The following is a 27,012-nucleotide window of genomic DNA, read 5'->3' as shown; positions in this document are numbered from 1 at the left end:
CCACAATTGCTTTAGAATCAAATCAATTATTCCACCATTAATAACAGCTTCAACAAATAATTCAAAACCAAATTTTGTTGCCATCAACTTCGTAGTAAAAGGAGATAGCCATGGATTCACTGGTTTAGCCATGGACACCATGACTTCACCTTTATCATTCCTGACAATGACGCCGACCTCAGCCGAGTAGGAAACCGTGGATATTGCACCATCAACATTGGCTTTATATTTTCCTTCTGCCAGCGGGTCCATCTCTCTAAGTTTTTGTTCATGTGTATTTTATATTTTTCCACGAAAGCAATTAAGCATTCCTTCCATTTTAAATTGCCCAACTAATATACACAAACCTTTCAAATTAATAACATCTAAAAACACATCAAACCGATCCTTCTTAGACCAAATAAGATTTTGCGTCAACACAATAGTACCACGAAGCATGAATCACATCTTCTTTACCTGACTTACACGTAGAGCACCTATAATCCATGAATAAATTCTTTGACTTCAACTGCTTGGCACATGGAATAGTACCTGCGCATGCCTTTCAAATAAAAAATTTAATTTTGTTTGGAATATTAAGCTTCCAAATGATCTTCCACCACTTCTTCAACTCTTATTTACTACAATCACCATACCACTTCTTCACAGTATAAAGACCATTTTAAACACTTCATTTAGTAGTCCGACCAAAACTTCTCTTACAAAATTTTAGTCCCGTATTAGAAAATTACTGCATCTAGCATTCAACAAATTTGAATTGTCATATCTCCATCTGGAAACACAATTTTGTTTGATATATTTGTTTTCCTCCATTATTATTAAAACACATATATGTATTATATATATAATTGTTAATTGATCTAGAAGAGGTTTTTCCCATAATATAATACCACTTCTACTAGCAGGTTTAGCGCCCTATTTTCATATAAAAATTTGGAGATATAGTACTTTATTCTAAAATACTAATAAATAGTAAGAACTACAAAATTATAATGAGTATGAAATGTGTAAACTGATAAGGTAACCTGTTTAGAAAAGGAAAGCAAGGATAGAGGCATGCGTGATCCAATTGATGAGGATGGAAATCCATCAAATAATATCTCTACCCCACATGTCATGGGTCAACACAAATTCAAAAGGAAATAGTAATCAAGAGAAATACAAACCAAAATTGGAGGAACTATTTTAAGAATAAAATTGGTATATATTCAACTCTCTTTATTATAGCTATATTGTAGTATTCAGCTATTTTGCAGGCTATATTGCAGGAGTGATATTATTTCTTTCTTTGTAAAGCAAACTCCTGCTATCTATTTATACACAGGCCATATAGCTTGTACGTACAGCTTGATTCATTTTAATAACCACATAGAAATATATAGAATATTATTTTTCCTTTATTATTATTTTTATTCTTTATGGTATCAAAGCCTCAACGGTCTGCAAGTTCTTTCACTCATCCAATGGCTTCTCAAATCGATGCTATTCCACCAACAAAATTTAATCAAGCCATCAAATCTGAGACCATGCTAACGATCCAATCATTTCATCAGTTGTCTAGTCTTGTTTCGATAAAATTAAGTCCTACTAATTTTCTTTTATGGAGATCACAGGTACTGCCACTTGTGCAAAGCCTTGGAATTGCTCACCATCTTACTAATGTAGATTCCGTCATTGCAACAGTAGAAGATGATGAAGAACAGATTCAAGCAAGAAACAAGATTTGGATCAACAATGATGGATTGCTCACTTCATGGCTCCTTAGTTTAATGACAGATGATGTACTCAGCTTGAATGTTGGCATAGACAATGCCCATCAACTCTGGAAATCAGTTGAAAATCAACTACTTCCCATGACTAAAGAGGAAGAACACATTCTTAAAGATAGATTGGCTGTAACAGCCCAGTCCACCCGCATGCAATATTGTGTTCTTTGGACCTGGACTGTTACACTTAAGATGAATTTCACCCCACTAGTGCAGATGATTTTGTGACATTCATCTTCTAGAATACAACGGATGATTAAGGATTATGGATACGACACCACCAAAATCTCTCTCTGTAAACTTTCAGTACCTAAGCTTTACCGCACTATGTTCACAACACCAAAACTCAAAGTTTCATTTTTATTCAGAAGAGAGCTCAAGAAGGGGAGACTTATTTCCTTTTTCTCTTGTTGTTTTTTATTCAAAATTCATCAAAAACCCATGTACCTCAAACAAAACAGTAGCAAAGCTCAAAAAACAAGCCATCAAATCCCATTAAAACCCCATAAAATTCATTTATGTCGAAACATTCAATTCTATTTATTAAAAATGTTACAATCCCCCCACATGAATGATTTGATGATTAGGGAAGATGCAGGACTCTAATGGTAAAGCTCTACAGTTCGAACTTACATAGGATAGATATATCTAACTCTTTCAACCTTTCCTTATGAAATTATATTTACTTTAATGACTAATGGTAGATACGATATCTTTGAACTATTTCATCGTTTGTGTAAATGATAATATAGTTCACACATAATCCTTCCTAATACACTTTAGTTCTCACTATTGTGTTCATTTTGGCCTTGAACACGTTCCTAGTTTTGTGACAATTTCTAAAGAATTGTGCCCTTAACAATTCTTTTTTGAAGCGGATACTCTTCTCTCTTAAAGGTGATTCTTATTTCCAATGTGACCAGTATAATTATGTATAGATTATCAAACACACATATACCAGAATCATTAAAAGCATACTCTTATGTTGAACCTTCATATATCGTTGTTTCATCATAGGAATGAGCAGAGAATTAACCCTCATAATAATCTATACCAGTTTTTACAATTGCATTCTCCTATTGAACCTAGATCTTGTAATCTCAAGTCAACTAGGTTGGGTTTCCATCCTATCAACTTTCCTTACGGGCTTCAATCAAATTCCCATCAATGACTTCTCAACTAAATCTCTATTTAACTCTTTAGTTAGTGGATCTATAATATTATCTTTTGACTTTATATAGTCTATCGAAATAACCCCAATTAAGATTAACTGTCTAATAAAATTATTATATGACGAATATATCTATTATGTGCCCTGTCAATCACAGATTGATTATCACAATATATACTTATTGCTGGTATAGGTTTAGACAACGTTGAAATATCCTCTAAAAATTAACATAATCATTCAACCTCTTCACCATATTTATCTAATGTAATGAACTCAGATTCCATCATGGATCGAGCTATAATAGTTTGTTTTGAGAACTTCCATGTTATTACTGCACCTGTTAATGTGAACATATAACCACTCGTGGATTTTGAATTCTTGATATCTGATATCCAGTTTACATCACTATATCCTTATAATATAGTGGGATATCTTATATAGTGCAGTTCGTAATTATGAGTATATCGTAAGTATCTTAGTACTCTAACAATTCCTTTCCCATGATCTTTATTTGGATTATTCGTGTATCTACTTAGTCTACTTATAGTCTAGGCTATATTTGATCTTATACAACTCATCAAGTACATCAGACTTCCAATCACTATTGCATATTCTACTTGAGATATACTCTCCCTTTTATTTTTGGATAAATGTAAATTCATATATATGGGTGTTCTGGCTATATCAATCTTGTTTTTACTAAACTTAGCCAGTAATTTATCCACATAATGTGTTTGATTAAGAATAATTGCATTTAAAGTTCTAGTGATTTCCACTTCCAATATCACATCAGCAAACTTCATATCTATCATGTTAAATTTGTATTTTAATATGACTTTTGTAGTTTAGACCATATTGTCGTTACTATCTATAATTAATAGATCATTTGCATACAAATAAAGAATGAATGGTAATAGCTTCATTTGTTTTGATAATCCGTTGGACTTTTCTTTTTCTTCAGTCTAGCCTTTATTTAATAATATTTGTTGCTTGCAAATATTATTATTTAAAAATCTACAATTAGAAGGTGTTGGTGAATGGTAATAGCTTCATTTGTTTTGATAATACGTTGGGACTTTTCTTGTTCTTCAGTCTAGCTTTTGTTTAATACAATAATTCTTGAAAAAAAAAAAAAAAAGAATGAACTCCAATTCATTATTAGGAACAAACAACAAACGCCAGCTTGCATTTACTTCCTTTTAATAACTGGGCTAATTACTCTAGGCTCAAGATTGTCATAATTGGATCGGTAAACAATATGGGATTTGGGCTTACAGCACATAACAAACTGTATCCGAAACTTATTAGACGCACTTGAAAGGAGATGGGATTTGCATACATAGTAGTTCTTCATCACGTCCAAACACAGTCATCTGCTCCTTATCCAAACTAAGATATGCTTCAATCCCTTCACTCTTATTATCTATCAGAATGATCACATTGTTGTCCAAGAAACTTGGCACGCTCACCCAAACTGTATTTCCTCATCCAGAATCCACTTCGTATGTTGGAAAGTTGCACTTGCTACTACTACTATATTCAAATAGTGAAGAAGAGTAGGTCCCATGCAACTCATGCAATGCTTGATCATCATCATCCTCAATCACATTGAACCAGTTTATTCTGGTCAACTCGTTGGCAATATTTTTGCAAAAATTTTTCAATGAATCCTTCATTTGAAGCACCAAATCAGACAACCCCTATTTTCGCTTCATTCCTTTGAATATCCTTTGTTGGTATCTTAAAATGCCATATAAGACTCCCTATAATATGGTCTGGCAATGGCCGTTCTATTCTTCGCATGAGATTCACGGTTTGGAGCAAAATGGTGGACTTCCTTTAGTTGAAGTAGAGATGGCACATTCATACAGAAAAGCCGTATGAGACTCAAAAATCACATGAAAAATTTTATTAAAAAAAAAAAACACAAAAATGAATCAAAATCATGGGAAATTAATATAATCACGAAGAAATTCAACAAACTATAACAGAAAATAGCGGCAATTACAACAACTACGACTCCTTGCTAAATTACATACTAAAATAGCAAAAACTTGAAAACTCTAATAAGCGAAGGCTGATTACCCAAGAGAGTGGTGCTTGATGATTTTGCTTCCATCGGTTTCTCAAACGTAACCTGAAGAAAACAAATGACGATCAACAATTTGTACGTGCAGAGAAACCAATGATTAAGCGAGTTTCCAATTCTCACCATAGTTTCGGCCTGTGCAAAGGAAATCGAGAAATATACTAGAGAATGTTTGTCTTTCGAAAATTTGAAAAATTCTCTGCTATGATTGTAGAAATTTAAGAGTTACAAACTGATGGCAAAGAACTCAAAATAGTCAAAATAGATCTCACTCAAAATTTTGAAAATTCACTGCGATGATCGGAGAAATCAAGAGTTATGAACCGACTAGAAACAACTCAAAACGGATAAAGATTGCATGAAACACGATTCGCTAGAAAATTCAGCCGCAATAACAACAATAGCTAAAAAAAGACCAAAAAAAAAAAAAAAATTCAGATGACAAGTGGAACAAGAATAAGAGTCCTACTCGTGATTTCTGCTTATTTCTGGACAATAACCTGAGAAAACAAATGAACGATCGGTAAATGCAAAGAAATTAATGACAATCACGAACTAATAACAGATAATTAGCAAGCTAGTTGCCTATTCTCTCCTTGCTTACAGCGTAATCACCAGCGAACATCGAAAGACGTATCGGCCAGAGAGAGCGATGTAAACGTTTGATTTTCGAAAAGAATTGTGAAACTACAAATTGAAAAATGACATCAGAATAATAAACAAAGAAAACTATTAGAAATCTAAAATGGCGGTGATAAGATAATCTAATTCCTCTTTGAATATGAAATAGAAGGACAAAATTTCAATTCGAACTCTTATACATCATTAACGATATCAGCTATAACAACATCAAGCTAATTAAAACAAATCGCATATAGAGGGAAAAAAATTAGCATGCACTTCCTGAAAAGTTACGGCAAGAAATTGAAAAATCGAACGCAGATTATACCAGAGAATAAGGTCCTGCAGCTCGAAGATTTCTGCTTCCTTCACTTCCAAAACAACAACTCCAAGAAAACAAACAGATAATCGGTATGCGGAAAGAAATGAAAATCACGAGCTATAGTTCAGCGATTTTACAATTCTCAACCGGAGAGAGAGAGCTCTAGCTATTTGTGTTTGGAAAATTTTGAAAATGCAGAAAATGAGAATTGCGATATTAGCCATTTTTACTAACATATATATATATATATATATATATTTTTTTTTTTTGGCTGAAGAAGGAACGCTTTACTTGTGCATGCGAATTGCATTGAGGATGGGATGATGGTTCTGGAAGACCGTCCATTTGTCGTTATTTGACACCAGAACTGTCATTTGAGATATACTTAGGGATATTATAGTCTTATAGTACCTTTGAGGTGGCGCACGCTGGAGAGTAACAATATCCTCTGCGGTGCGCACCGGACAGTACAAGGCATGCTAACCGTCGTGCGTAAAAAGTAATTTTTTCAAAAGTTTCACATCTATTTAAATTTAGAGATTGAACTTCTTTGCTATTAACAGTCGAAGTGCTTTCATTGTCCACTCGAAACCGAATGCCCGATGGAAAGCCAAAATATAAGGTGAGAATTTGTTCATAGGTACTTTTTGAAGTATCGAGAAAATAATAATAATAATAATAATTTTATTATTATTATACATTCAGCATGGAAATTGCTATCTAACGCAACTTCGTAATAAATTTAAAAAATATATATTATATATATGTTTTTGGAAAATTAGTTATTTATTTATTTATTATTATTATTATGAGTTAGTTGCAAAAAGAATGGATATGGACCTTAGCCTAGCCCAAACCTAATATTTTTTTTATCTTGAACTTGAAAAAATAAATTGGACCAACCTATATTAAAAAACAAAAATTTATTATTATTATTATTATTTTTATTTTTTTTCGGTGACTCCAAGTGAATCATGTACAATTTCATTTTTTATTTGCGGCCAATAAAACATATAAATTTCATTCTTTATCAACTACCAATAGACCAATAAAAGACATATTTTTTTTTTTATTCATTTTTTTTTATATAAAGATAGGGATAAATTGCTCACACTTCATATTAGGACAAACTTTTTTTTCACTTTCTCATTAATGAATCTAACATAAATCACCAGCATGAATTTGGAGGTAAATCTACTCACGTAATCTAGTCTAATCCTCGAATTGACATGTTTTCCAGCCATCATGTGGTCATGAATTTCAGAACAACTAATGCCGTCTTATCTTCATTTGTTCTCCTATGTTCTCAGGACTAATGGCTGTCAGAATGCAGTTTGACTCTGGGGTATAAGAATGCTCGAAAATTGAAAGCAAAGGGAAGTGCGGAAAAGTGGTAATTTGCATAAGTTCAAAGGAAATACAAAGAACATGTAAGTACTAGACGCAACCAGATAATTCAGTAATTTCAAATAATATATAGATAATTTTAATATAATAAAAATGGAATTTTATAGCAAAGACAAGCCTAATAATTTTATAGCAAGGTGGTCAGTCGCATGTTGGGTAAAAATGACTGGAAAGGGTTGAAATGGTGATGGCTAGTTTTTGGCTCTCTCCTCCCTCTCTCGTCTCTCCCCACTGCCCACATGGGTTTTGGCTAAATAAAGGCCATCCGTGGGTGACACGGTTCACTCACGGTATTGGCTGAAAGAGTGACCCACGGCACACACTATGTATACAAGTTTAAAATATTATTAAAATAATACGGTATTTGAAAAATTTTGCAGATCCATAACTTTTCAATGAAATATCCAAATTAGCTGTACCGCTAGTCTATGGACTCGTATCGAATAGTACTTTACAACCATACAAGAATAAAATCAAAATTCTACATAAATAAAAAAGTCAAACTTAGCACCCTTGGACCATTTGGCCAGCACGTTGTCTTGCTCATAACTTTCAAATGGTAGTTTTAATTTTGACGTGCTACTAGTCTACGAACTCGCGATGACACCTAATTTGCAACGGTGCCTCGGTCAATATAAAATTCCATCTGAAACAAAAATTCAAGATTTTATCCCTCCTTGGTCAAAGGCGAACAAACCAGATCAATCTCGGTCAACGTGAAGAAAATGCCGATACACTTTGGAACGGGATGTCACAAATCTAGCGGAGTTAGACCATGAAATTTGATCAATTTGGTTGTTGTTCTATGTTCTATCACGGTGGCCAACGCGTGTAAGTAACAGTGGTGGGAAAATGGCGAAAATCCAACCGACCCTATATCAGCATGGGTAGGAAATCTTTCGTCCCTATGTTTAACCATAAATAGGATTCCACCTTAATTTGAAAACAATTATTTCTTCCTTCAAATTTATTTTATTAATTGTTGCTCAAAATCACAACTACCTGAATCTGAACAAGTAATATAATGATAAATAGGATATTGTTCCCTTAAGGACTGTGATTATTAACTACCATAATTAATCTAACACTAATTTTATTTGAATAATCTAAAATAAGGAGTTGCTTAAACTAAAACCAATCAAACTACGAAATTAAAATTTAAAAGTAGTCCAGTGTTTAAAAATTTTAGGGTTTCTAATTAACCAAGATTAATTCAACTTGAATCCTTTAGATTAATGAACTAATTTTTTTTCCCTATGTTGACAACAAATTTCTCTAAGTTGGTTATTGATCTCTGTCAAGCATTAACAACATATTCTAATAAGTTAGTAAGACACTCTATGTTACTATGAATTTATTAGAACACATTAAGCACAAGAAATCAATTATGTTGCATAGCATCTTAAAAATATACCTATCTTATGACAATCCTTTTTAGTAGAATCAAATTTAATTTTCACCTTTCAGTCTTAAATCAAATAATAAATCTTCTAATTGACGGTCAAACAATTACAAACACTAAGAACATAATAAAATACTTAACACAGATATGGAACAAACATCAATTTCATTAAAACTAGAATCCAAATATTCATGATTCTACATTGTAGTGCTACATAAGAAATTGAGAACATCAGAAGTAAATTAAAACCCTGAAGATATTGTTAAGCATAGAGAAAGAGAAAAAGATCTAGAAAATTATGAAGAATAATGAATGAATTCCATCTCTGGGCTTCATCTCCTCTTCTTTCCTTGCTTCCTTGCATTGTCTTCTTCAGTCTCTAGCCATCCAAAAGTTCTCCATAATGACATCTCTATTTATAATATTCTCAAGTTAGGCTTATGTTTTCATAGAAAGTACGCTAAAATTCCCATCGTAGCGCCACAACCCTGCCTTTTGTGGTGCTGTAACGCCAAAGAAGAGTCTTAAGAAGCACAGCCAGTGCACAGGACCAGGTATGCAATGTGCAATGCCGCAGCTCCAGAAACATAAGGCTTCTTTACGACAATCTTATGCTAACTTCCACTATCTTTGCAAACCAAAAACTCATCCTTACAAGCTTAAATTCTACTCCTAACTTTGTGCTTTTAACATTTCTTTCAAAACAAACAATTAATCATAAAATACTCCAAAAAATTCATAAAATGTAAAGTAAAAGATATTTAATTAATGTACATAAAATTACACTTATCATATATGTTTTGATATTTTTAAACGAGATGATATTATATAAATGGTTTATAAGGATAAGATCAATTAAAAAGTTATAAAAAATTCAGGTCTATTGGCATCCCTAAAAATGGCAATTTGCCCCGCTTAAATCGATACCCAAGTGCCCCAACCCTAATAGAACGGTTTTTCCTGGTAAATCAAAGATATTGAGGCAGATTCGAAGAAAATTATATCGAAACGGGGCGGAACTGGGGAATTTGGTCCCTGCCCGTGTATGCAGATATATTATTTTTCAAAAAAATATTACATTTTATTTTAATATACTGCTACAGTTGTCCCCCAAAAAAAAAAAAAAAAAAATCAGATTTCTAGAAGGTCCATACACAGACCAGCAAAAACCAATCGTCGCCGCCTCCACCCAGTCGACCTACATAGATCGCCGGGCGTAACAATTGATGGATTCACACCGGCCACTGCTCTCTATTTTCTCTTGTTCAAGCCAGATCGATTGACTCTTTTCTCAGCTCCATTCAAGCTAGATTCTCATCTCCATTCAAAGCCAGATATGCATTCTGGCCATTCACCCTTATCCCTCTCTTTATTTTTATTTATTTATTTTTTTTTAGGGGGCTTATTGGGTAAATATCACTCACTCTCTCGATTCAAGCAGCTGAGAATTTGTCATTAAGCCACATGGGAATTCAAAAACCGGCCCGGTCCGGCCCATTGTCATTACTAGGCATCCCACATATAAGAAGCTAACCTTACTGAAATAGAATTTGGAGTTTAGATATATTAATTGGGACTTTAAAAAGGGATGGATGATTCAGGTCCATTGGCATCCCACAATTTGGAGTTTAGACATATTGAATTAGGAGTTTTTAGATTCTCAATTAATTTGGACTTTTGGAAGCTTCCACATAAAAGGCACGTATATGAAAAGAGGGGGGTCTAGAATGGATTGGGCTATTGAATAATTCCTCAACACAAATCCCTTATACATCAACAAATTGAATCTGAACTACACATGAACAAATTACCCAAAATAAATAAATAAATAAATTTACACATGAACAAGTTGTTTCCTTGGTACAGATTAGACGAAATTACCATATTGTGCATATGAAATTACCATATTTGTACATAATTTGATCTGCAACTTGCCGCTAAAATCTTTATTATCCAACCAAAAAAAAAAAGCAACAACAGAACTTTAACCTTAAGGAGAAACATCACAAATTGACAACACTACTAATAAAAATTTAAAGGGCAGATCTCCACTTGACAGGGTCTAAAACACTTGGATTTGGTGTGGCAAATCCAAGTAGCTCAGGATCACGTTCAAACACTGCCATGTCTTCCTCAATCAAACAAACCCAAGCCTCTATTCCACCACCACCACCACCACTTGTATCTATCAACGCCACTATGTTCTTCGACGAACCGGTAGGAATAGTAACCCACAAAGGCTTTCCCAACCCAAAATCTGTCTCATATAATCCCAAGTTGCATAAACTGGTGGTGATCAAGAAATTTATATCATCTCTTCTGATCATATCCCCTGCTTCTTTAAAATACTCGCATAACATTTCAAATGCATTTTTGTCTCTAAATCTCTTTACTTGGTTTTCGGCAAATTCTTTTTTGCTTTTCCTAATTTGAGCAACCAAATTTCTCACCTCTGTCTCGCTCTCCTTTTCTGTTTTCGCAGCCAAGTAACCTACAAGATTTCCAGTACAATTCTCTTCCAATGGCGGGTCAATCAGTTTGCGAATGTTCACAGATTGTGCCAAAACAGAGTGCTTTGAAACCCCTGAGTTTGATTTCCATGCAGCAATTATAGATCTCCATATCACGGCAAATACAGCTTCAACCCGAGTAGGTTGTGGCACGCTTAAACTTGCAGCTTTGGACTTAAGCATCGCCATCTTTGATCCATCAAACACGAACCTCTTCACAACAGGTTTAGCCTTTTCCAACACCACCGCAGGCCGTTGGGTTGAGAATTCTCTCGGTGGGAATTCCGACGAGGCGTTGAAAACCGGAACTACTTTATCACCATGGCCAAGAGCAGTGGCAGACCAGCCTTTGAGGAATATGCCTACGGTGGATGCGTCTGCTAACTTGTGTGAGAAGAAAATAGCAATTGCGAATCCACCGCAGTCGAAGAAATTAGCTTGAATAAGTAAAATAGGACCTGTGGCTGCTTTAGGAGATTCAATCTCCATTGGAAGGAGTCTGTGAAGTAGCTCGGAATTGGGTTTTTGGAGATATGTTGAGAGCAAACCATGAACTCGAGCTTGAATAAAATGAGCTCCATCATCGTTGCATTCGACGATACTGTTGTCTTTGATTGTTCCGGCAAGAGGGTAGAATCGAGTTAAGGTGTCGGACAATGATTTCTTCAGATGTTGGGATGTCTGTTGAACTGTGATGTTGTTCTTGGCTTGGTAGAAAAAAACCAGAGGACCATAAGCTACTGGTGCAAGTTGATCCAAAAGGCAGAGCTTAAAGGTTTTGAGGTGGGGAGGAGTTGGTGAAGATGGTTTTATGATCTCTGTTTTGATGATCTCAACCTTCATCTTCGCTGCTGTGTTTGGAATCCTAAAGGTAATAATTTAGAGATCAAATCAATGGCTTTTAATGCTATTTATTGGGAGGGGAAGACTAACTACTGAATGTGAATATATGGAGTTCTTGAATATCAATTTTATTTGTCAAAGTTGAAGTTGGGGTTTCAATGAATTAATTATGGGTCACTAAAAATCGGCTCTGGGTCCCTCGGGAGTCGGGATCACATCAAATAGGAACTTTATTTATATTTTGTTGATGATAGTTTATTTAATATTTGTTCTTTCAAAGTTGGACTTTCAATTTTGAAATAAAATAATAATAATAATAATAAAAGGAATTGTCACCAAATAGACGGAACTTTCTTCCTCTGGTGGTAGTAGGAAAATGTCTCTATTTATCTCCCACATATAATTTATATATATGCTCTTCCAACTTAGAATTAAAAAAAAAAAAAAAAAAAAAAAAAAAAAAAAAAAAAAACCTTAAGACTTTTATGCAGATTGGTTTTTCTTTTTCATTTTTTGGGAATAATTTATGCATATTCGTTATTATTCCTTAATTCAGCCAGCTAAATCGTCAAATACATTGGTTGTAGTCGATCATGAACTGCAGGAGGTCAACTTTATATATATTGTTATGCCCCTTGGACTATTCTCATTTAATCCTCCCCAACCATTTTTTATCCTGATTGTGAGCTGCTTACCAATAATATATATATATATATATATATATATAAAAGGAAAATCTCTACGTTGTTGACTTTTGACTTTAATTTAGTATCTGATGATATATGTTCAATTTTTAATTTTCTGCGTGGGCTGTCAAATGAAACATTGTTTTTATGTTTTTATTTATTTTTTGTTTTGTATGAAAGTTTCAAACATCTAGATGGAGAAAATTCAGCTCATCTCAACTTTGGTTGAGCTTTGATTAAGAAAAGTTCAATATCCTATCCTATGTATTACTTTGGTTAATATGCTATTCCGAATTTTCAATGGTATAATATAATTTATACAAGCAATAATATAGTGTATATCAGATCAGAGATATTCTCCTTCTGAGCTCCAACTTCAAATAGACCAGGATTTCAGCTGGAAATACAAAATAAAATATACACTTTTTTTAAAAAATAATAATAATTATTATTATTATTTACTATTTCAATTTTTTTGCTATTAGGTATAAATTGACAACGGCGAGCCAGCTTGTTTTCTACTCTTCTAAATGATCGGGCTAACTACTTTGGGCTCAAGATAAACAAAATTGGGCTGTTTAAAGCACATTATGCGGCCGGCAAGTGCATTTGGGCTTAGTGTACACATGTACACAGTATGGGCAACCAGCACGTTTTAGGGAGATATTACCCCCCAAAATAAATAAATAATTAAATAAAAACACATTTTTGGGAGAGATTAATTACTTATTAATTGTTTTTTTGGGACAATTACTTATTCATTGTTTGTTTTGAAAGATTAAGGCGAAGTCAATCGAATATTTGGAGTTCAAGAAAATAAATAAAGAAAAAACTATAAATGTAAAATAGTGTAAGTTTACCCAAAAAAGAATAATAATAATAATAATAAAACACTTCATTAAGATAAAATAAATACAAATATATATATATATATATATATATATATATATATATATATATATTTTCAATATTTATATTCAGTTAGCTGATTTACTTATTTGTCTTTTGATTAAATTAATAAAAAATTGATACATAAAATTTGATATATATTTTGATCATCTCTAGTATTACTTTTATGATTACTTGCAGGGGGATTAGCTGTTTTTATTTTTATTTTTTAATTTTTGATAATGAATATTGGATATTTAAATTCAAAATTATTGTCTAAAAGAAATAGTAAATCTATCATCAGAATGTCAACTGGCAAGTCATATACTTTTTGTCAATTGAAATTCTCATTTATTATTCGAACTAATCAATTAAATTGATGTTTGAAAAGATTAATGTATAAACAGATATTCAAAAAATTAATAAAAAATAAATAAATAAAAACGAGAAAACAAAGTAGCTAAAGTAAAATATCTTAATTAACATTTTACTCGTTGGAATATGGGAAATAATATACATTCACCACATATGAAAAATAATTCTGTTCATATATAGATTAGCCCAAATTTATATATATATATATATATATAACACAAACCCAATTATAAGCAGCCTGATCTGTTCATATATAGATTAGCCAAATTTATATATATATATATATATAACACAAACCCAATTATAAGCAGCCTGATCTCAAATGAGGTGAGACACATATATAGAGAGGATACACTTTATGTATCCTAAGCAGCAGCAGCAGAACAATCAATTTGTTTGAAATTTAAAGAGCAGAGCTCCATTTGAGGGGCCCAAAGGGTAACAGACTTGGATTTGGTAAAGCAAATTCAAGAAGCTGAGGATCACGTTCAAACAATGCCATATCTTCCTCACTCAAACATAACCAAAACTCTACTCCACCATCACCATCCCTTGTGTCCATCATTGTCACTAAGTTCTTATGTGAAGGATTAGGAACAGTAACCCACATAGGTTTTCCCCACCCAAAATCTGTCTCATATAATCCAAAGTTGCACAGACTGGTAAATATTAAGCTGTTTGTATCATCTCGTCCCCTTGTCTCTCCTGCCTCTTTGATTAACCCAGATATCACTTCCAATATTCCAAGTCTTCTTGCTTCATTTTCACTGAATTTCTTCTTTCCTTTCCTCAATTCAACAACTAAACCTTTCATGTCTCTTTGACTCTCCAACTTTTCATCTGTTCGTGCCGACCAGAACGCAATCAGGTTTCCCATTGAATTCTCAGGTAACGGCGGCTCCGCCAATTTCCTAATGTTCACTGTGTGTGTTAGCACAGATTTTTTCGCTATCCCTTTGTTTGATGATCTCCATGCAGCCATTGCTGATCTCCAAATTAGAGCGGACACGGCTTCAACCCGAGTAGGCTTCGGCACGCTTGCGCTGGAAACTTTAGCCTTAAGAGCTGCAATCTTCCATGCATCCAACACGAATCTCCTTGTTACGGTCCTTGTCCTTTCCAACACCGCAGAACTATACGGGATCGAGAAATCTCTTGGAGGGAATTGGGACGTCGAATCCAAGCATGGTATATCGGCATGGTCATGGTGGCCAAGAGCTATGGCAGACCAGTATTTTAGGATTAAGCGCACTGTGGTTGCGTCACCTAACTTGTGCGACAAGCAAGTACCAATTGCCAATCCACCACAGTCGAAGAAACTTGCTTGAACAAGAAAAAAAGGCCCCGTGCCGGCTTTTCTTGACTCCATCTCCATCGGAAGGAATCGATGTAGTAAATGTGAAGTCCAGCCGCACCAACCACAGCCACCATTTTTGACAAATGGACATTGCTGCACCGAATTCCAAATTGATCAACAATTGTGGGCTAAGCTGTTGAAGATTGTGGCCTTGTAAGCCTATAAATAGGCTCCTTCCCGTTGCATGCAAATTAAGCCAAGTGAGCAAAGCTCAATATTATCCCAAGTGAGGAATATTGAGAGAAAACTCCGAGAGAGAGAGTGTTTAAGTTCCAGAGAGAGCTTGAGAGAAGAGTGAGCAATTCCAGAGAGAATTGGAGGATGTAGGGAGAGATTCCACGTGAGAATCCAAGAGAGAGAAGTTTTTGTATTTTTGTATTCTATTTCAAGAGAGTAATAGAATTCTTTTTATTTTCTTCTCATATTTCTTCTCTAACGTGGTCAGAGAACCACAACAAGTGGTATCAGAGCCCCAGGTCGAGAGCTTGGGTTCAAAATTTGAAGAAACAGAGCCACTGTTTTCAGGTTGGTGTTTCGAAAAATTGCTCAAATAATTAATTTGACAATACCAGGTGAAAGTAGTCGACGAGACGAGAACACACAAGTTTTCCGGAGAGAAAGACACCGTCTCACGCGCCCGCACGCGCCGCTTGAAGATTTCTGCAACAAGTCACGCGCCTCACGCGCCGCACGCGCCGTCTGGAGGTTGAAGACGACCACGTCAGCAGACACGTCAGCGCACTCTGCCACATCATCTGCCACGCCAACCGACACGTCGTCAGCCACGCAAGCCGACACGTCATCTGCCACGTGTTGCCACGTCAGCCCAAGCTGCCACATCATCTGCCACGCCAGCCGACACGTCGTCAGCCACGTCAGCCGACACGTCATCTACCACGTGTTGACACGTCAGCACAATCTGCCACGTCATCAATATTTTTTGAAATTACGGAACAGCCCCTGAATTATTAGAAATTACAGATTGAACCCTGTAGTTTCTGAAATTACGGACCAGCCCCTGCATTATTGGAAATTACAGATTGACCCCTGAAGTTTCTGTATTTGCAGGTTGACCCAGAAGTTTGTGAAATTACAGTTTTGCCCCAAAATTTCTGGTAATTATATTTTGACCCCAGAAGAGTCAAGTCCACCATTTTCGGCTGTTCCGGATGCAACGGTTAACTCCGTTTTGCCAAATTTAGCTCCATTTTTGGTCAAGCCATAATGTCAATGGAAGAATCATCTTTGGGAGCTATGGTTAAGCTCACTGCCACAAATTATACACTTTGGAGACCTCGAATGGAAGATCTCCTCAATTGTAAGGATCTGTTTGATCCTATAGAAGCTAAAGGAGAAAACCCCGATCCCAGCAAAGTAGCAGAGTGGAAGAAATTAAACAAGAAAACGATCGGTCAGATCAGGCAATGGATCGACCACAGTGTCTTCCATCATGTAGCGAAGGAAACGGATGCATATGTCCTCTGGATAAAATTGGAGGACAGGCCAAGACTGCTCGGAACAAAGCCCTGTTACTTAAGCGATTGGTAAATTTAAAATTACAGAGTGGAACTTCTGTAGCCGAGCATACCAGTGAGTTCCAGAGCTTGGTAAATCAACTATCTGCTGTGGATTATCAACTAGGGGATGAGGATCAAGCCCTCCTACTTCTAAGCTCTCTTCCAGACAGTTGGGAGACATTGGTAGTCTCTCTAGGCAATTCGGCCCCGAATGGCAAACTTACTATGTCTATGGTTAAGGATGCCCTATTTAATGAAGAGGCCAGGAGAAAGGACATTGGCATGGATCAGTCACATGCCCTCGTCACAGAGAGAGGAAGACAGCAAAGAGGTGGTCGTGATAGGGGGAGAGGCAGGAGCAAGAGCAGAGGCAGATCTACAGACGGTAGAAAATCATCATATAAGTGCTATCATTGTGGCCTGGAGGGTCACATGAAGAAGAACTGCAGAAAATTGTTGAGAGAGCAGAGACTCCAAGGTAATCAGCCGAAGAAGGATGGAGAGACACTAGTCACTGTTACAGGAGAAGTGGCGCTCTGCTCCACCGAAGAAGAGACATGCTTTCATATATCAACCCAAGATGTTGAGTGGGTAGTCGATACTGCAGCATCCTACCATGTCACTCCACACAGAGATTTCTTCAAAACGTACAAAGCAGGAGACTTTGGTACGGTAAAGATGGGAAATTCCAGTTTTACAAAGATTATAGGAACTGGTGATATTCAGGTAAAAATGAATGTTGGTTGTACAATCACTTTGAAGGATGTCCGTCATGTTCCAGATCTTCGGCTTAATATACTTTCGGGAGCAGCCTTAGACAAGCAAGACTATGACAACTACTTCAGCAATGGCACATGGAAAATGACGAAAGGTGCCATAGTTGTCGCTCGAGGACATATTTGTAGAACGCTGTACAAAACTCATGTGAAGATATGTGCAGATAGCCTCAATATTGCAGAAGGAGAGGCGTCTCAAAATCTGTGGCACCAGAGACTCGGTCACATGAGTGAAAAAGGATTGTCCACTTTGGCAAGGAAGAAGCTTATCACTGTTTGCAAGGATGCTGCACTAGATCCTTGTAGTCACTGCTTATTTGGTAAGCAACATAGAGTCTCCTTCAGTTCCTCTGCATCGAGAAAATCAGAGTTGCTTAGTCTGGTGCACTCTGATATTTGTGGTCCCATGGAGGTGGAATCATTAGGTGGCAACAAGTATTTCCTGACCTTCATTGATGATGCTTCTCGGAAGGTGTGGGTATATTTCTTGAAAACAAAGGACCAGGTATTGGATTACTTCAAACTGTTTCATACCATGGTAGAGCGTGAAACAGGAAAGAAGCTGAAATGCCTCCACTCAGATAATGGAGGCGAGTATACTTCCAAGGAGTTCGATGCCTACTGCAGAAGACACGGCATTTAACATGAGAAGACGGTCCTTCGCACCCCACAACATAATGGAATAGCCGAAAGAATGAACCGAACCATTATGGAAAAGGTCAGAAGTATGATCAGTATGGCTAAGCTGCCAAAGCCATTCTGGGGAGAAGCTGTTCGTGCTGCCTGCTATTTAATCAACAGATCACCGTCAGTACCGTTGAATTTTAAAATTCCGGAGAAAGTGTAGTCGGGTAAGATTCCCTCCTACTCTCATTTAAGAGTGTTTGGTTGTTTAGCTTATGTACATGTATCCAAGGAGCTCAGACAAAAGCTCGATGCAAGATCTACTCCATGCATCTTTATAGGATATGGAGATGAAGAATTCGGATACAGGTTATGGGACCCAAAAACAAAGAAGGTTATTAGAAGCAGGGATGTAGTATTCCATGAAAACCAGAAAATGAAAGACATTGAAAAGCCCAGAATGTCTCCTAATTGTAGTTCTAGTGCATAGAATTTTTGTCCTAATCCAGCACCAGCACAAATAGCCACAGAAGATAATGAGGTGCATGAAGATATACCAGAAGCAGACCAGGAGGAAGAAGGGGATATTGAGCAGGGGGAGACTCAATCCTCTCAAGCAGCTGCAGGGCCATCACAGCGGTCAGATGATGGTACACCTCTTGAAACCAGTGGTTTACAAGTTCGGAGATCTGAGCGAGGCCGAATTCCATCAAAGAGATTTCCAGAATCTGAGTATATTCTGCTTACTGAAGAGGGGGAGCCAGAGAGTTTCCAGGAAGCTGTTTCTCATCAAGAGAAGGAAAAGTGGCTGCAAGCAATGCAAGATGAGATGGAATCCTTGCAGAAAAATCATACTTATGAGTTGGTTGAGCTTCCAACAGGAAAGAAGGCACTAAAGAATAAATGGGTGTTCAAGCTCAAGAAAGATGGCAGTGGAAAGGTGGTGAAACACAAAGCTCGATTGGTGGTCAAAGGATTTCTTCAGAAGAAAGGAATTGACTTTGATGAGATTTTTTCACCAGTGGTAAAATTGACTTCAATTCGAGTCATTTTTGGTTTAGTAGCAAGTCTAAACCTAGAACTTGAACAGATGGATGTGAAGACAGCATTTCTTCACGGTGATTTACATGAAGAAATCTACATGGAGCAGCCAAAAGGATTTGAGGTTTCAGGGAAAGAAAACCTCGTATGCAAGCTGAAGAAGAGCTTGTATGGCCTCAAGCAAGCACCAAGACAATGGTATAAGAAGTTTGACTCGTTTATGGTGAGTCTAGGTTATAAAAGGACTGCAGCAGACCATTGTGTTTATATTCAAAAATTTTCAGGTGGAAACTTCATTGCACTTTTGCTATATGTGGGCGACATGTTGATCGTTGGACAAGATGCAATGAAGATTAGTCAGCTGAAGAAAGAATTGTCTAAGTCTTTTGATATGAAAGACTTAGGACTAGCTCAACAAATTTTGGGAATGCAAATAATCCGAGACAGGAAGAATAGAAGGTTATGGCTATCTCAAGAGAAGTATGTTGAACGGGTGATAAAGAGATTCAACATGGATAAAGCCAAACTGGTCAGCATTCCACTTGCAAATCATTTTAAGTTGAGTAAGAGAATGTGCCCCTCATCCAAAGAAGAGATAGAGGAGATGGCTTCAGTACCATATTCTTCAGCGGTAGGAAGTCTGATGTATGCAATGGTGTGTACCAGACCAGACATTGCTCATGCAGTAGGTGTTGTGAGCAGATTTCTTTCAAATCCTGGAAAGAAATACTGGGAAGCAGTCAAATGGATTCTCAGGTATCTTAAAGGTACATCGAAGCTGTGCTTGTGCTACGGGGGAGGTGATCCAATCTTAGAAGGCTATACAGATGCAGATATGGCCGGAGACCCTGATAATAGAAAGTCTACATCAGGTTATCTTTACACTTTTGCAGGGGGAGCTGTGTCATGGCAGTCAAGATTGCAGAAGTGTGTTGCTTTATCCACTACTGAAGCAGAGTACATTGCCGCAACGGAAGCAGGTAAGGAAATGTTATGGTTAAAGCGTTTTCTCACAGAATTGGGCATCAAGCAAGAAGACTACAAGATACATTGTGATAACCAAAGTGCCATGGATTTGAGCAAAAACTCAATGTATCATTCCCGTACAAAGCACATTGACATCCGCTATCATTGGATACGCGAAGTAATAGATCAACAGTTGCTGAAACTGATGAAGATCCACACAAAAGAGAATCCAGCAGATATGCTAACAAAAGTTGTTGCTCAAGAGAAGCTGAAACTATGCAGAGACATAGCTGGAATAGATGGCAGATGACCATCAGTTTAAATGCGGCTGGGGGGGGAGAATTGTGAAGTCCAGCCGCACCAACCACAGCCACCATTTTTGACAAATGGACATTGCTGCACCGAATTCCAAATTGATCAACAATTGTGGGCTAAGCTGTTGAAGATTGTGGCCTTGTAAGCCTATAAATAGGCTCCTTCCCGTTGCATGCAAATTAAGCCAAGTGAGCAAAGCTCAATATTATCCCAAGTGAGGAATATTGAGAGAAAACTCCGAGAGAGAGAGTGTTTAAGTTCCAGAGATATCTTGAGAGAAGAGTGAGCAATTCCAGAGAGAATTGGAGGGTGTAGGGAGAGATTCCACATGAGAATCCAAGAGAGAGAAGTTTTTGTATTTTTGTATTCTATTTCAAGAGAGTAATATAATTCTTTTTATTTTCTTCTCATATTTCTTCTCTAACGTGGTCAGAGAACCACAACAGTAAATCGGAATCGGGTTTTTGGAGAAAGTTTGAGAGAAGACCGTGGACTCGAGCTTCGATGTAATGAACACCGTCGTCGTCGCATTCGACGGTGAAGTTATTGTTGGTTCTTCCAGCAAGAGGGTAGAAAAGAGTCAAGACTTGGGATAGTGATTTCTTGAGCTTCTGGGATCTTTGTTGAAGTGAAATTTCATTGTTGGGATAGAAAACAACAAGAGGGCCATAAATTGGATGACCAAACTGATCTAAAAGAGATAGGTTGTAGCTTTTAAGGTGATGAGGAGTTGGAGTTGATGGTTTTATGGTTTCTCTTCTAATGATCTCAATCTCCATAGCTCTAGCCATTTTAGTGCCTTATTTGGATGGCAGAGAAGACTTACGATATGGTATTTGCAACTATTTAGCCTAGCTTTTATATACAATATTATACACAAATACAGTTTTGACATTACCTAATTTCCAAATATGTGGGTATATTATTGACTAATAATTAATAAATATTAAAATAAATTCATATATGACAGGAAAAAAAATTATTTATCTAATATTAAATGAATATTTCCGTAGATCAAATCTGTGTATTTTTTATAGGACTTGTGTACTTTAAATTTCGTTTTTCATATGTTAATTGTTTATAATTCAAAGCCATAGAAAGCTTCAACTCTAGCTTACTTGTAACGTAAAATATGGTGGCCGACTGACCGTTGACTTTAACTTTTTGTTGTTTTATTTTACAGCTCATCCATGGTCATCATCCATAATGGTGACAAGTAGTAATATTTAATTAAAAATATCTATTTAAATAATACCCACTTCTTTAATTGCTTCACCAATAACATCATCCTTTGTTTATTATATTTTGAATAAATTACACAAAAACATCTAGTCCAGCTTAAAAAGTTCTCTCGTAGCTTATTTTTCCTTTGATATTTTCAATTGGGTATTTCCATCAATTAAAATATATATTTTACCAGTCAAAAAAAATTACACTATCTTTAGCAATAGAAATATCTTTTTATTTTCACCTTCAAATTTCATAAATTTTTATTATCCTTTATGTATCTTTGGGCACTTTAATAGCATATTGAATTAGCATATTGAATTATCACTATTTTCAAAAGAGTAAGCTATTATTAAAACAAATTAATTTTATTTATTATCTATTATCCAAATAAAATGGAGCTGCCACTGAAATCCATATATCGATTAGGCAAATAGCTACACCCATATCGCACAAATTTATATACATATATATATATATATATAAATAGTTTTTCTATAATACAAATGTTCACACTATAAAATTTATATATATATATATATATACACACACACGTATATAAATACTACTCTTTAAATTTAAATGAGATAGTGACAATTTTTAACTCTTATCAGATAAACATTATTTGATTATAATAATAATAATAATTTTTGTCAACTAGAAGATTGCTTCTACTCAACCAACCCAATTAAATAATGAGGTAATGCATACATATACACGAAACCGGATGCTGCTCGATATATCCATCCTCTCATTGGTCAGTCAAGTCTGTCTTGTTTATTTTTGGTTACCCATTTGTTTAATTGACTTAATAAATAGTTGTCCATAAGCAGGGAAAACTCACATTTTTTGTTATTTTTTTATACCAGGGATAACTCACTTAATAATAATAGTAGTAATAACTTTTAAAATTCTTTTGATCCCCTTTAAAGATTAAAATTTTAAAAATAGTAAATGATCATAAACAAATTTTTTAATATCATCCATTGAACTGATTCAATAGCTGTGAAAAAGAAGCTTTGTTTGTAAAATTATCAGGTTGATCTTATCGAAAATCTCATTTTATATATGTATATATATATAACCATTAAAATCATTGGCTTTGTTTTTATTTTTTAACCGAATCAAACCATAGGAAGAAACCAAACCAAATGACCGAAACCAGCATTGATTCGGTAGATTTGGCTGTTTCGGTTTTTATTGTTATTATTATTTTTCAATAATTTGGATTTAGTATTACTAATATTTTAAACTATATATTTTAAAAACATAAAAATACATTGAAAGTATAATTAATTATAATTAACATATTAAAATATTATACATGTATATGGTTGGTTTAGTTTAGTTTGATTTGGATTAAAAATTATCTAAATGGAATCAAACCCATTATGGATCCAAAACCAAATCAAAACAAATCTAACAAGTTCTATTAAGTTAATTTGAATTGGTTTATGTCCACACCTATAACAAGAACACAATCCTCTTAATAATTGTCTCTGATAGATTAATATTGTTATTTTTTTTTTGTTTTTAATTATATAATGAAGGTATACTTAATTATAAGTAACATATTAAAAGATTATACATATTTATAATTGAGTTAGTTTAATTTGGTCTGGATTAAAAATTATCCAAATCGAATCAAACCGATTATAGATAATAAAAAATAATAATAATAAAACCAAACTGAATATATCTAGTTTTGTTTAGTTGATTTGAATCAGTTTATATCCGTCCTTATGTCAAAGGAACACATCCCCTTAAATAATTGTCCCTAATAAATTAATATAATATTTTTTGCTTAATTATATTGAAAAAAAAAAGAACTTTTTTGTATTTAACTAGTTAATTAATAACAACATGAGAAAAAAAAGTCAATATATATAAACAATGTTAAAAATAAATAATTAAATTGGATTTAACAAATTTCAAATTAGTTTTTGGAGACTAGAAAAATAATATGTTAAAGATTATGTAGAGTCATCATATAAAAAGAAAATAGCTTTATAAAGATACGTAGATTAAGGCCTAGAATCAAGTGAGAAATAGTACGCACTATTAGTAGCATTTAGCATCATCAAACGTGTTTGAAAAAGAAAAATATCTATATATATTAGTACATATTATTAATGATCTAATCAATTGCAAACATCCTTCCAATTATAAGGGAAATATGTTAACGTGTCAAATATTAAAGGTGTCATCTCAATTTATAATTATATATTAAAATTTTAGTTTAATAAGTAATAACCTTTAGCATTTGCCACATTATTAAGTACTAATATAAAATGGGAACTATATTCTGACTGGATCATAATTGTATTTATATATATACACACACAAATTATGCATGGATATAAACGATTTGAAAAGAAAAGGAACCAGTAATAAAACTTAGTTTAAGCAAAAAAGAATAGAAATGATATATATCTACTAGAAGAGGAAAAAAACAAAAAGTAGTTTAAATTTTTATTATGTGTACGTAATTTTGTAATGTGCCTATGAAACTAATATGAGTCCAACTTGTAACACCTCGTCCCAAAGTACACCGGAAAATTTTCAAATTTGACCAAGGTTGACCGGGTTTGACCATCGTTGACCGAGAAAGGATCAAATATTGACTTTTTGTTCCTGTTGGAATTTCACATTGACTGAGGTACCTTACAAAGAACACATTGTCACGAGTTCATAGACTAGTAGCACTTTGAAAACGGAGCTACGGTTTGAAAGTTATGAGCAAAACAAGTTGAGGTCCAAACTGTCCAAGGGGTGCCCGAGTTTACTTTTTATTCATGCAAAATTGAGCTTGCATGGTTGTGAAGTACTCGTCGATACGAGTTCGTAGACTAGCGGCACGCTTAAATTGGACATCTGGTTAAAAAGTTATGCACATACGAAGTTTTCCGAATACTGTAATATTTTAATATATTTGGCTTGAGTGAACAATATGTGCCACGTGTTGCAATTTCATCCAATCCCGTGAGTGAATAGTGTCACCCATGGGTGGTTTTTATTTTGGCAAAACACGGGCGCCGGGGAGAGGAGAGAGAAAGAAGGGAGGGGAGAGATAGAGAGAGAGAGAGAGAGAGAGAGAGCTAGAGAGAGAAACCAACCAGCCACCACCGTTCACCCATATCCAGCCACTGGAATAGTACACGTGCCACCCCTCCTTGAAGCCCACCTGAAAACCGACCGGCCAGCCAAAAATCACGGCCAACCGACCGCCGATGCGCCCGGATTGAGGCTTTTTCGGACGGCGATGTCGATTCTTCAAACCCAGATTTCTCCCTATTCCGGCTACCGTTTGCCTCACCACCAGTCCCATTGAGTTACCCATCATCAGATCTACCTTACCACCAAAAATCACGTCCAGTGGCCACCGGATGCGCTGCCGGCGGTGGCGGATTCCGATGACCACTACCGCTCGCCGGAAAATTGACTTTCCGGTGAGTTTCCGGCTGCATCGCCCCTCCTTTCCCACTAATTCCAACCCTCTGAACCCAAATCCAGTGTCCCCTTTCCTTAAATCTCAACGGATTGAGAGAATCGAGGAGTTGAATCCCGAAATCTTTCCTGCGAGATTCCGGCCACCTCGGGTCCGATCTCCGGGAAGTAAGACCTGATTCGTAATCCTCGTCACTCAAGCTTCGATTCGGTATATTACTCGTCAATTTTGATTTTCGTTTGTGTTCGCTTCCCGGGTACCCATTTGGGAGTTACCCGATTAAAATATTAAAATAATTAGTTTTGTGTATTGTGGATATTTTAGGTGCACGTGTGGGTAGTGGAGTTGTCCTGCAGAGAATCTTGATTGATACACGTGCTTGAGGTGAGTGACTCACCTTTAAAACTATTTTAGGGTGACTAATTATATTTATTTTGTGTTAATTTGATATCTAGAATATGCTCATGTGGTGGAATTTAAATATAATTGTGGAAAAAAATATTATTTTATATATATATATATATATATATATATACCCATTGATGCTAAATGAAAGTTTGGGTTATTAAGAAATTCTCGATTATTATTATTGTGATTTAATTGTATTTATTACTCATGAGCAAGGTGTTTTCATTAATTAATTGTATTTGGATTTTAATGTCATTTTTGGGCATGATTTGATTTTTAAATATTTCAAGGAAAATATTGGTTTAAATTGGTGGTTTCAAATTTGATAATTATGCCCATGGAACATTAATTAATTGATTTTATGATTTGGGAAAAAAAATTATTTGTATATTGTTATTGGTGGATTTATGCTGGAAATATTAAAGAAAAATGTGGGAGGTTGAGTTCGAAAAATGGTATAATTCCCACGGTGAATTTTGGAAAAGATTGCGTATCTTTTTATAATAAAATTTAGTTATTTATTTTAGACGCACTCATACAGTACTGGTGTTCTGTACTGTATATGTGGATAAGCGCGCAAGTTATAATGTCTCCCGTGAGTTGCCACTGGACCGAGGGTAGGCAAGTTTTATATAGTGCACATAAGCCGCCCCCCTCCATGGCCGGGATGACGGTTTAAGCAGTGGCGCTGTCGGGACGCCGAAGCGACCGTATGCAAGTTTCTCTCTTTAACCTCCCGCCGGATGGTGCTCGGGACGCTGGGTATCGCAGGGCATCACTGGTATATAGTGTGGTGCGTCAAGTATAAATTTTCAGATAAAAATTTCAAACCCTAAAGGTTTTAAAATCGTATTTAAATTAAATGTAATTTTTTTGCGTTACCATCTAATTAATTATTTAAATTACATTTTTGACATTGTTTATTTTGATTGATTAAATCAAATTTTATGAATTAGATATATTGAAAGTTTTTTCCTTATGTTATATTTCTTTAATGCAAGTGTTCTAAATTTATTTATTATATTTTATTACATTTTATTTATATTTGGATTATTTAATTATTATTTATTAAATTAGTGATTCCTTGATTTATTTTTTTGGGGAATACAAATAACGGGTTTTGCGAAAATGTTTTAAAAGGGGAACCTTTCCAACGGAGTGAATAGTGAGGATTTTGAGAGAAAATATTATTTTCAATGAATTATTATTTATTTATTTATTTAATTGTTTGGTATTGATTAATTAAATTCCTT

General features: G+C 35.1%; 2 protein-coding genes and 1 long non-coding RNA gene across 3 annotated transcripts; all 3 read right to left on the bottom strand.

The window, feature by feature from the left end:
• Positions 1 to 4,000: 4,000 nt before the first annotated feature.
• LOC112493138 (uncharacterized) lies at positions 4,001 to 6,249 on the bottom strand. The gene is made up of 6 exons (XR_007237710.2): positions 5,976 to 6,249; positions 5,631 to 5,713; positions 5,496 to 5,526; positions 5,150 to 5,225; positions 5,023 to 5,074; positions 4,001 to 4,774 (listed from the first exon to the last, which is right to left on the bottom strand). It is a non-coding gene; the product is annotated as an uncharacterized LOC112493138 (long non-coding RNA).
• Positions 6,250 to 10,585: 4,336 nt separating this feature from the next.
• Positions 10,586 to 12,324, bottom strand: LOC125418558 (vinorine synthase-like). Its single transcript, XM_048462188.2, has one exon. The coding sequence runs from the start codon at positions 12,129 to 12,131 to the stop codon at positions 10,812 to 10,814; it is 1,320 nt and encodes a 439-aa protein (XP_048318145.2). The 5' UTR covers positions 12,132 to 12,324; the 3' UTR covers positions 10,586 to 10,811.
• Positions 12,325 to 14,483: 2,159 nt separating this feature from the next.
• LOC107428420 (BAHD acyltransferase At5g47980) lies at positions 14,484 to 15,455 on the bottom strand. The gene has a single exon (XM_016038952.4). It carries the CDS (start codon positions 15,453 to 15,455, stop codon positions 14,484 to 14,486), a length of 972 nt encoding a protein of 323 aa, XP_015894438.4.
• Between the last annotated feature and the right edge of the window lie 11,557 nt (positions 15,456 to 27,012).

Source organism: Ziziphus jujuba, chromosome 12 (assembly GCF_031755915.1).
Source record: "Ziziphus jujuba cultivar Dongzao chromosome 12, ASM3175591v1".
NCBI classification, from domain to species: Eukaryota; Viridiplantae; Streptophyta; class Magnoliopsida; order Rosales; family Rhamnaceae; genus Ziziphus; species Ziziphus jujuba.
This window is presented reverse-complemented; position numbering and strand designations above follow the sequence as displayed.

Excerpts from the sequence above, each read along its gene's own strand:
- LOC125418558 (XM_048462188.2), bottom strand. The coding sequence starts at position 12,131 with ATGAAGGTTGAGATCATCAAAACAGAGATCATAAAACCATCTTCACCA.
- LOC107428420 (XM_016038952.4), bottom strand. The coding sequence starts at position 15,455 with ATGGAGATGGAGTCAAGAAAAGCCGGCACGGGGCCTTTTTTTCTTGTT.